Source organism: Sceloporus occidentalis, unplaced genomic scaffold (genome assembly GCF_023333645.1).
Source record: "Sceloporus occidentalis isolate IW3139 unplaced genomic scaffold, rSceOcc1.0.p SCAF_7, whole genome shotgun sequence".
NCBI lineage: Eukaryota > Metazoa > Chordata > Lepidosauria > Squamata > Phrynosomatidae > Sceloporus > Sceloporus occidentalis.
This window is the reverse complement of record NW_028316987.1, coordinates 12,177,006-12,189,136: the sequence shown is the minus strand read 5'-3', so window position 1 is coordinate 12,189,136 and position 12,131 is coordinate 12,177,006. Positions and strand designations below refer to the sequence as shown.

The window sequence follows — 12,131 nt, the reverse complement described above, 5'->3', positions numbered from 1 at the left end:
TCAGTTACACCATTTTACAACACCTTCCCCCTTTGTCTCACAGAAGACACTTTGCCTTTAACAGCAATACCATTTTTTAAAAAATCTGGTTTTACAAATACTAGCAAATAATAGCCATTCACCAAAATCATATTTTTGGGGAGGGGAGAGGTGTTGCAAGGCAGGGGGACGAATGTGACATACTAATTGTGCTCCTTGGAAGATCAATTCTCACACTCCACACAAGTAGGGAAACACTGTTCTTGTAGCTGAACAATACAATATAGCAATAGACTATAGTTATGGGAACCAGAAGGGAATACTAGGTACAGTAGTTTATATTTCAGAGGATGGCAATTGTGAACAACCTCTGAATATACTTTCCTTAAGAAAATCCTACAAAATTCACGAAGTTGCCCTAAGCTGAGAGGTAACATGAGGGCACACATACAGCATTAATTTAACTCACAGTCCTAGATTTCCTATTTGCTTCTTATTCAAGGAATAGGTGAGATGTAGTTGCACCTTTTTCTCCTGTTAATAGATATCATCTGCTGTTGACTATTTCACTAAGCATTAAATTATGTCATTTTTTAAAAAATTCAATAAACCCATCCCGATAAAGACCTCCCCCAAAGTACAGCTTGTATATTGCAATCCCAAGAAACATTTACCTGGAACTTAGTGGAATTTATCTGAGAAGGAAGCTACATATAAGATTATATAGCAATTTTCACAAAGTGCTTAATGTCGATGATGGGGAATGAGCAAACACACAAAATAAAAAGCTGGAGTACAACTTAGGACACTGTGCAATTTTCTGTGCTGTGCTGTAAAAAATGTGTAGGCAGAATTCTTGACATAAACTATAGTTGAGGTTACTATCCACATTTCACAAAATGTGGTTGGAGTAGTTTGAATGTTGGACTATGACTCTGGAGCTGAGTATGTTTAGCTTGGAGAAGAGAAGGTTAAGAAGTGATATGATAGCCCTGTTTAGGTATTTGAGGGGATGTCATATTGAGGATGGAGCAAGCTTGTTTTCTGCAGCTCCAGAGAACAGGACCCGGAACAATGGATGCAAGCTACAGGAAAAGAGATTCCACCTCAACATTAGGAGGAACTTCCTGACAGTGAGGGCTGTTCAAGAGTGGAACACACTCCTTCCTCGGAGTGTAGTGGAGTCTCTTTCCTTGGAGGTCTTTAAACGGAGGTTGGATGACCATCTGTTGGGGATGCTTTGATTGAGAGTTTCTGCATGGCAAGGGGTTGGAATGGATGGCCCTTGTGGTCCCTTCCAACTCTATGATTCTGTGAGACCAGGGTTCAATTCCTGCTCAGCCCTGAAACCCACTGGGTGACTTTGGGCAAGTCATGGCAAGGACAAACTCCCTTCTGAACAAATCTGGTCAAGAAAACCCCATGATAGGGTTGGGTTGCCTTAGGGTAGCCATAAATTGGGGATGACATGAGGGCACACAAATAACCAGTGTTGCCAATTTCCAGGGAATTCACCGGAACCCAGGAAAATTAATTTCTCTCCAGGGATTTTGACTGAATCATAATAATATTGGGGAATTCTGGGGATTTTGGTAAAACACTCTGGAGATATATCTTCGAGGCTTGTTGGCAGCACTGCACACAACACACACTTAAAGTCAGGAGAGCCCTTTTCATACACAGATCATTTCACTCCAAGATTTTTTCCACCAGCTTTTTACCCTTGAGCCACTTCAGCAGCTGCAAGGTTTTCCATTTTAAGACTTGAAAAGAAAACTGAAGTTAACAGAAAGCCATCCATTTTCCTGCATCTTGGCCTCTGCACTAGTCCTCCCAGCTCCTTTTTTTTTTTTTTGGGGGGGGGGGGGGAAATAGCCCTAGTGCTCTCTAGGAAGGAAAACTTGGTATCCTCCCATTTCCGTTTAAACTTCTTCTCGGAAACGCTCTGGCCCAATCAGCTTGCAATTCTGGGAAAGGTTGGTTTGAATGGCGGGGGAATTAAGCGTGAAGGTGATTTAAAAAAGGAAAGTCCCTGATGGCAGGAACAGATCATTCAATGGGTTTTTCTTGGATTCTCCAGCTGCTCTTCTTCTTCTTCTTCTTCTTCTTCTTCTTCTTCTTCTCCTCCTCCTCCTCCATCATCATCATCATCATCATCATCATCATCATCATCATCTTATTGCTGTTCATGTTATTTATTAATATCTCCATCATACTTTATTATTGTTCTTGTTATTTATTAATATCAACACCATCATCATGTTATTGTTGTTCTTGTTATTTACTGATATCATCATTGTCACATTATTATTATTAATATATTCATCACATTGCTGTTCTTGTTATTTAACATCTCACCATCATTATTGTTTTCTTGTTATTTATTAATATCATTATATTGTTAATATAATCATATTACTTTTCTTGTTATTTATTAATATCATCAACATATATTTATTGTTGTTCTTGTTATTTATTAATATATTATTATTTATTATCATTAGTTCTTGCTATTTACTAATATATTGTTATTAATATCATAATCATGTTATTATTGTTCTTGTTATTTATTAATATATCATCATCATCATGTTATTATTGTTCTTCTTGTTATTAATATCCCTTCCCCCCCAAAAGAAATTGTGACTAAAAGCTTACAGTTTAAAAGCACAGTACAATAAAAAACCATACAAACATTATCTTTCAAATAGAATAAAACGATTACTATTATTTTCCCAAAGGCACATACAACTACATCTTACCTACTTCTTCCCTTGCTTTTTTTCCTCTACAGGAAACCTGTTTGTTGTAGCTTTGTAAGAGATTTTAAAGAGAGAGAAAACACTATGTTTTTTAACATTTAATGTATTTACTTTTACTCACCCCTGGGACTGGAAACGTTGAGGGCAAAATGAAGCCTGGCTCCTTGCTTTTTATGATAGGTGTTTTAAACTATAATTTTAAAGAATATAATGGGAGGCGTGATAGGGATAAAAAGCAGGTGGTGGGGTCAGAGTGGGGCACACATATTTTGGCTTGTTGTTGTGTGCCTTCAAGTTGTTTCTGACATATGGAGAACCCATTTTTTTTCTTGGCAAGATTTGTTCTCCACCTCTGAGGCTGAGTGTGTGTGACTTGCAAGTCACCCAGTGGGTTTTCATGGCCCAACAGGGAATCGAACCCTGGTCTCTGGACTCCTAGTCCAACACCGAGAGCACTACACACTGGTCCTGATGTTAATTTTTTATCTATACCACCATACATTGTTGTGTACCTTCAAATTATTTCTGACTCATGACCATCCTAAGGTGACCCTATCCTGGGGTTTTCTTGGCATGTTTCTGCAGAGGGGGTTTTCCACTGCTTTCCTCTGAGGCTGAGAGAGTGTGATATGCCCAAGCTCACCCAGTGAGTTTGTACGGCTGAACTGGGATATGAACCCTGGTCTCCAGTCATAGTCCCAAGGCTCAAACCACTACACTAGGCTGACTCACCATCACATAGTCAGAGCAATATTTTGGTACAATTTTAACTCTATATGTGCAGGTTAACACTGCTTCTTGTACTTCTTCAGGCTTGAAGTGACATGTTTGCATTTTTGCAAGGACCAATTAAAAAATCCTTTTGCAAATGGAGACTATTGACACTATGTGCAGCTGGTACAAAATTAGACTTATTGCTGATGTAGAACCTGAGGGAGATACAATAGAATTTTTATTTTAAAAAATAGGTTCAGCCTATGTATTTAAGACTTGCCACATCTCATGCACAGAGTTGCCATGAATTGAAATCGACTTAGGGTAGTTAACAACAAACATCATGACTTAGGATTTACCTAAATGCCAGATCTAGAACTGCTCTTATCGTTTCAGGCACTCCTATATGCCTATGGTTTTAGGCCACAGGGGAATATGAATTGGCTAAAATGTGAGGCTAGGTAAAAGGGTTTGTGGAATTCAAAAAGAACATCCCCCTCCAATCAAGCACTGAGAAAAGTCCAAGCATTGTAGAGCATCTGGAGGAAGGTTCCAGGTTATGCATTGTTCTAATGCAGCACTTGCAAAACTTGGATCTCACCTTGCTCCAAATGAGTAAATAACATGCCATACAACTTTTTCCCTTGCCATGGTCCTGAATCTGTAAGACCTGAGCAGGATGGTTGATGACAGGGCAACTTGGAGGTCTGTCATTCATAGGACTGCCATAAGCTGAAGTTGACTTGACGGCAGTGAGCACAGGGGTGTGTAGCAGCAAGTGGTTTTCCTGCCCCACCTTCCCGTCACCATCATTCACCAGACATCCTTGACTAGCTTAAAACAGTGAATAGAAATTTGTGCTAAATTTGTCTCCATCGTTCACTCAAATCTAAGAGAACAGGGTCCAACAGAATGTAAACACCAGTTAGGAACAAAAGAGCACTAAAAAAGTGAATCATATTGCAGTTGCAACTTTACACCCCATTCATGCAGTAAGCTTTAACAGGACCAAGAGGGTATATGGCAGAGATGGGCAACCTGAGGCCCTTTGTGTTGGGTCTGCAGCTCTGACAAACCTTAACCACCATAGTTAATTATGAAGAATGCTAAGAATTGCAGCTCAACATTGGGAGGGTACAAACTAGCTATTCCTGCCTGGTGTAAGCAATACTAAGATTATTACATATATAGAGGCTCTTCTGTTCTTTAGACTAATGCCCCTAGAAAGCAGGCTGCTCTTTTTATTATTAATCCTCATTTATTAGTTAATGCTACATGACTATTAACAAGTGTTTCAATTCTCCCTTCAGAGCAGCACTTTATTATAAAACTTCTTCCAGTTAAAAAATACAATTAATTGCAATAAGTGAGATGAAGCAGATGTTTCTACCAAACAAATTTATTTCCATGTAAAACCAACAAGTTATTTGAAATATTTTCAGATTATACTCCTCCAGTAAGATTACACACCCCACCTCCATGAATCACCAGCAGCATTTACACAACTGTTCACAAAGAAGGAGTACAGACAATACTATTTACATGAAACGGGAGTAAAAAAAGGAAGAAACCACCTTGTAATCTAAACTGTTCCGAGAGTAAAAGGTTTGGTTTTCCCCTACTACTGTCTGCCTTTACAATACTGAATGATATAAAATATTGTGAACAGTGAAATACATTTGTAGAAATAAATGTAAGATCTTTTAATACAGAATCCTGTAAGGTACTATCAAGTATTCAAATTTTGATGGGGGAAACTTGAATGCCTTTCTCCATTTCTAAAACATATAATATTCAAAATTATTCTGAATTTATTGGGATGATTTCAGGATTCACAGTTGTACTGAACACATTTGACTTTGATAAGTGCAGAGTTGGATCCTATAGGATGCAATGATACTACCCCATACCGATATACTTAGATACTCTGTACATATGGGAACAGAAGCCCTGTGCTCACCCTCTTATTCCACACAGCAGCTTAGCAAAATGTCTGGCCTGTTACAGACTGCCAAAATAAAGCTGCTTCGGGTCTCTTTGGAGGTATGCTATTTAAATGATGCATGGGTCCTAAGAGTCCGGAGGTCGCACCAAAGCCACACTCCATTTCTAAGCACTGGAGTGCAGCTTTGGTGCAGTTTCCAGATTCTTAGGATGCATGCATCATTTAAATAGCATACCTCCAAAGAGACCCGAAGCAGCTTTATTTTGGCAGTCTGTAACAGGCCTCTGTGACTGGAAACTGCACATTTGGTGCAATGCATAAGAAGTACATTTCTGTCTCACTTAAAAGAGCCTGCTATTAAACCAAGAGTTGCCCATTTGGAAGTGTAACAGAAATAATTCTGAATGATGTTTGACTTTGGGACCAAAACCACTTTCAAAGCTCTAACAGGGTCAAGGCTGAAGAACCAGTATCTCCTTGAGTAGTATTTGATAAAATAGACACTTGGGACTCATTATATTCCCTTGCTTCTCACAGCCTTCAACCCTGAAAACACAACAAGTACATGCGAATGACAGAAGATACCAACTACCATAAAAAGTGCTTCATTCTGCAAATACCATTATGTTCCTGGTGGGATAGAGTAAGCCTTTTCAAGGCTCTTGAACAATGAGCTTCCCATTTGATGAAATGCACATTATGTTTCTCAGAACCCAACTTTCCCAAGTGAAAATAATACTGTGACAATTAAATAGACAACTACCTACTGTGACCTAAGTAGATACAGAATTACTCTTGTGATCCGGCTTCATAGTAAGGGCTATCACAATTAAAGCACCTTTGTTTCGTAGGCCTTTGTGTCTCGAATAACCATAACCAATCCCTTACAGTGAGAAAATAATGTAATGTGCTCTGAGTTTTTTTTCTTCTCATTGCCCTGAAAACAATGGAAACAGGAATGCAAATCATGAAAATTGCAGAATTTAGGTGCCTTGCATACTCAACCTATTGTAGCAGATTTTCTCAATCTGGTTCATACTAGATGTATTAGGCTACAAAACCCATCACCGAAGGCTAGCATAGTGATAGTAGCAGTTCCAACACATCTAGGAGAACACAGATTGTGTGTGTGTGTGTGTCACTACAGAGAATTTATGTTGGGCAAATATAATCTAATACTTTGCGAGGAGCAAACATTTAAGGGTGCATTGTCAACTATCATGAGTGCTGTACATTGTCAATCCTGAGTTTGGTGCACTCTGGTGCACACATTGTGCTCTGTGTGATCAATAGCTGCTCTGTTCTCTAGAATCTGGGCATGAGGCAACAGTCTTCAGAGACAGTGCATTAGGGGCTATAGGATGTCTTTGCTCATGATTTAGGAAAGATAATAAATTCTAAAGGGGAGTCTTAGAAGCACATGAGATAACAATGCTGCTGTGGTTCTCCCATAATGGATCTACTGAGGCAACAGAGAACTACTCCCATTTATTTTTACAGTATTCTCTTCCGAGAGTTGTTTAAACCTATAACATTACACCAACTGAACTCTGACCAAAACTACTCTTTCCTCTTCTCTGCAAGTTGAAGAATACAGCAGTAATTACTACTGAATTATAATACAGAAGACATCATGAAAGAAGACATACAATGAAAGTGATCAAAACTTTCACAGGGATGAAGAAAAATGTTCCAAATCAAATGACTGTAAAGGTATAACACATTCAGATCAAAATACTTCACTGTTTGGATGACAGTCCCCAAATGGTGCTAGGTGTTGAACACAGTGTTTATTATAGTTATAATTTGTAAAGGAAGATGGTTGGCACCTTAGGGAAGTGGGATGGTGTCAGGCACTAAATCAATTCCAAAAATTATTTTCAGTGGGAAAAGGATAAAAGCCAATGAAAGCTAAATCTTAAATGTTAAAAATATTTTTTTTAATGAATCAAAATGGAAATGGTTTAAAACATTCAAAGAAGAATCTGATTCTCTTAAAATGGGTAAAAGGTTTAAGCACCTGCTTGAGTTTTAATCTATTAGCCGGAAGCATGTAAGTGTACCTATTTCAGCTTCTAAGAGCTTAGAAAAATAAATTTCTGCATTAAGGAAGCTTTCCCAATTTTCAAATTTGGAATTTTTCCAAATTTAACTCACCCGAGTGCTATGCACTCATATATATGTATATTTATATATTTAAAACCCCCAAACTCCCAAATTAAACACCCTCTCTGTCCCCCACCCCCCACCAAATTATTTTTAATTTCTTAGCAGGGCAACATCCATTAGATCATCATCTTCCTCCCCAATCGAAAAATCAGGGCTGGGCCTGGATGGCCTTTCAGATGTAAGAATGGCATTGCTTGTCATAGACAGAGACTGCTCTGAAGAGATGGGAGATTTAGACCAGCTTTCTGGCTTAATGCTGTGAGTTTTCTTTTTGTCCCTTTCTTTGTCACGATCCCTGTCCCGGTCTTTGTCTTTTACTTTTTTCTTGTCCTTTTTGTGCTTCTTATGCTTTTCTGAACTGTATTCTGGAAGAGGCCTAATTCCATCATCAGAGTTGGGGCTGTTCTGATAGGACTTCTCTGCTATAGAAGATCCCGACTCACTTTCACTGTCAATGTTTTGGGGAGTATAGGCAGGAGACTTACTGTGGCTGGGAGAACAGCGCTCGTGCTTTGGAGTAGACCCACTTATCAGTGGTGATCCATAGCTTTTGGAAGAGGTCATCTGAGGTCTTAAGCTATCTCCACCTCCTTCCCCAGGTTTTTGCAAGGTGACTTTGGCTTTAATGCTAGGAGAACCACCATCGTGTTTGCTGATTATTATCTTGGCCACTCCAGTGCTTCCAACATTCTTTGAATCGGATGTCTTCTTGGAAGAATCAGATGACCCTCCTGAAACAGAAACTTTAGATTTCTCCTTGTCACTTCTTTCTCGTTTCCCCTGCAATTCACTTCCTGTCAGGTTGTGTTTTGAAGACATGGAGTGACTCGAGGAACTGGAACCCTGGACCATCTGTCCATCCATGGAATCATCCCCACCAGGGCCACCAGTGACAACACCATGTTTCAGTTTGTCAATGACAGCAGTTAAAGACGGCTTTTTGTTTCTGCTTGGGGACTTGCCTTTGGAACTCCCATGCTGATTCTGAGAGGACACGGAAGAACCCCCAGATGAAAAGGAAGATGAAGATCCTGCTGAAGAATTTGAAGAAGGGGGTGCCTTCTGGGACATGGAACTGGAGGATCCCATCCCTGAAGAGGACTTCATGCTTGAGCTTGATCCTGTCCCAGACATGTGCGAGCCTCCAGAACCGGAACTAATTGGGGACTTTGCTTTAGACGAGGGGGGAGTACCTGGAACTGGTTTCATCGGAGAGGCCAGCTTGTCAGAACCGCCCGAGGGTCTAGAATGAGAAGGAGAAATGTTTGGTTTACTCATGGAAGGGTTCATAAGCGATGAAGGCTTCCCTTGAGGTTTGATCTTGGTACCTCCAGAGCCGCTGCTCAGGCCATGTTTTGTGATGGGGGAGGACCCGGGCTTGCCCACTGATTGGGTGGAGCTTTTGGACTGACCTGATCCAGAGCCGCCTTGGCCCGAGTAGAGGCTGCTGCTCATCTTGGACCCGGAAGACCCATCCGACTTGCTGCTCTTTATTTTGCCGGAGGTCGATGAGGAAGATGAAGACGAGGAGGAGGATGAGGAGGAAGAGGACGAGGAGGAGGAGGAATGACTGTGATGACTTTTGCTGCTCAAAGAAGAGACTGAGCCGCTGCTTGTGTACTGCCCATGGGAGGGTTTGCCAACAGTCACTGTTCCCTTGGGAATCTGGATAGTGATTTTGGGGATGGGAGGAGTGGCTACCCCAGGGGGTGTTTGAGACCTGCCTGAACTTCCAGGAGATTTTGAACCACCTGTGCTTGTTGGTGGGGTGAAAGGCCTGGTGGATGAACTATGAGAGGGAGATTTGCCTTCTGGCTCCACCTTCCTTCGCTTCTGGACCTTTTCTTTACTTTTCCCATCACTGGATGGGGTGCGGCTGCGTTTTCCACCCTTGCCATCTAGCCCAGGGCCTGTTAAAGAACTCCCAGATCCATTACCCTCTTTGACTCGTTTCTGTGATTTTTCCTTTCCCAAATCTCCTGTGCTCAATAAGGGGCTCTGACTTCCACTATGATGCTCCATGACATCAGAGGCTCCCAGAGCCTTGCTGGCAGCTGTGATTATACTAAAGTCGACTGTGTCCGTCTGGCTACTTGCCTTGAACTTACTCTCCCCTCCATCTCCCCCCAGCACTTGAACGCCCAGAGTACTTATCGTTTGTGGTGCAAAACCTTTGAAGTCATCAGCATCTCCGCTCTGGCTGCTATCATCAAAATACTCTTCTCCAAAACCGCTCTGGCTCTGGCTGTTCAGGAGGTCAGGGTTGAAATCAACACCATCAGGAAAAAACTGATTTGAAGAGTCGCTGTTTGGGCTCACAGTAGCATCAGCAATCAAGTCAGCTGGATCGGTGTATGGGTTGTCACTGTTGTTTGACTGAAAAACATCAGGATCAAATAGGGCACTTTGAGAATGCCCTGAACTGGATGAGTCTCTTACTGGTGTTCCAATAGGAGGACAGTCTTCACTGGTGCTTGGTAGCTTAGACGCTTCCTCTGCTATATCAGAAAGAATATCTGTAACATCAGGACCAATGCTATCTGAACTGGAGAGTCGGACCATCCTCTGAATGCTGGGCTGGGCATGAGGCATGGACTGTGGATAGGTTGTTGGTGGAGTGCTGCACTGACTGGGTGCTGGAGTGATATGGGGAGTATCTAAAGTGTCAGTGGTCATATTGACATCAAAGATGGGGTTCTGTGAATCAACATCCATGGAAAACAGCTCTCTCTGGAAGTCATCTTCAGTTTGATGTTTGGGTTTCTCCACTAGGACACGTGATTTTTTCTTCTTTTGCTTGTTGGTCCCTGGTCCCATTTCCATCCTAGGAGAGCCAGAAGAGGAGTTCTGTCTTTCAAGCGGACTGCTTCCATACAGAGTTGAGAAATCTTGAGCTGGATTGTCCTTCAGCAAGTTCATAAGCATGGGGTGGTTCTTGGTGTTGCTTGCTGGAGATGACACAGGGGGAGGTGTGTGGTGTGGAGGAGTGGGACTGGAGCCAATGTTGGAGCCCACATTGCCAGTGATTTGTAGCAAGCTTGTAAGAATAGGGTTCTGAGATACTTTGCTGAAGTCCTCCCCATGGCCCACTGAATCATGTCGTTCTTTTATGCCCATGCTCATGGTGAATAAGGTGGAAATGGGCCCCCCAGGAAATGTGCTGGTTGGGGTGGTGGTGCCACTCATTGGGTTGTTGCCTGTGGTCATGCCATAACCTGGGCTGCTGGCAGGGGGCAGGTTCTTCTTAACCATGTCTTCAACTGTCTCAGCAATGAGGGACAAGGCTGGTGTATCCGCTTGGATTGTTTCTGCCTTTCTGCGAATGGCTCTCATGGTCACAGGAATTGACATACATCTGTAAGACACAACATGTAGGAAAATTGGTTTTATGTCATCCTTGCCTGTAGTAATTTCTCAATAGATATTCAAAGATGCCCCCATCATGAACAAATGTACACAGCTCTCTTTTCCAAACATAAGAATGAAGGATAATATATACTTATTGTACATTCAGTCAAAGTGAGTACACTTTTCAAGGTGTGACACTGGTTTCCTGGGAAAAAAGGCAGGACACTCTACTTTATCACCTCCCTCCTACTTCTTCCTTCTTTGGAATGTGCTCCTGCTGCCCTTCTTTTCATTCAAGGAACAGAACAAATTTAAAGCCTATTAAGAGTCTGATAACATTAAAAATGTACAACTGAACATGGCCTAAGGAATATTATAAAATATTACAGAAAATTTTATCCAATGTACATTGGGAGAAAATAAAGTACAGAATATATGCATGGCAGTAATCTTTGCCTTTCATAGGTATATTCTTCACCAATGAAACACAAATTCAAAGTTCAGACTAAATTATATCATTTCAAAGTCACATGGATTTGAACAATTTATTCTTTGTAATCTCATTTCTCTAATTTATAGATCACACACTTTTAACAGGCATAATTTCAGTCTAAGTAAAAATGTGTATAATGCATATATACACCCCAACGACAGGGGGAAAACACACATTTTTTCACAGTGTGCACAGGTACTGGGCAGTCATAGGCAACTGCAAGCAGCAAAATATAAAATGCATGCATTGTCCACAGAACAGTGCACTTACACTACACACATTTTGTCCTACACAGAAATGATATCTGTTGAAGGGAAACAATTATATTTCCCATCCATGGTCAAACAGCAGGCTCAGACTCCAGAAAACTGATTTAAAGGAGGAAAGTGAGTCTGCCTCCATTGGTGTGAAAGTGCAAACTTGAAAACAATTATTTTCCATATAGTTTGACTTACAAGAAATCTTTTAGAACAAGGCACACTCTCAAAGGTAGTAGAGCAAGAAGTGACAGACAATCAGTATATGAATACACAAAATGCAGCAACCTGATCCATTTCTAGGAATACAGTTGGCCCTCGGTATCCATGGGGATCCGTTCTGACCCCCCCCTGCAGATACCAAAATCCGCAGATGCTTAAGTGACATTGTCCCCAATGCCATCATCTGTCCTCCCTCCCTCCCTCCCACCTGGCTGGCTAAGCCAGCTCCGCCCTGGCCACCT

General features: G+C 41.3%; 1 protein-coding gene across 1 annotated transcript in view; it reads right to left on the bottom strand.

Moving 5' to 3' along the window:
- Positions 1 to 5,641: 5,641 nt before the first annotated feature.
- The window catches only part of LOC149309194 (mediator of RNA polymerase II transcription subunit 1-like), a 32,174-nt gene continuing 25,684 nt past the window's right edge, over positions 5,642 to 12,131 (bottom strand). The window contains exon 17 of the mRNA XM_089531928.1: positions 5,642 to 10,924. Coding sequence (XP_089388054.1) covers positions 7,660 to 10,924 — 3,265 coding nt within the window. The 3' untranslated portion in view covers positions 5,642 to 7,659. The remainder of the gene's footprint in view (positions 10,925 to 12,131) is intronic.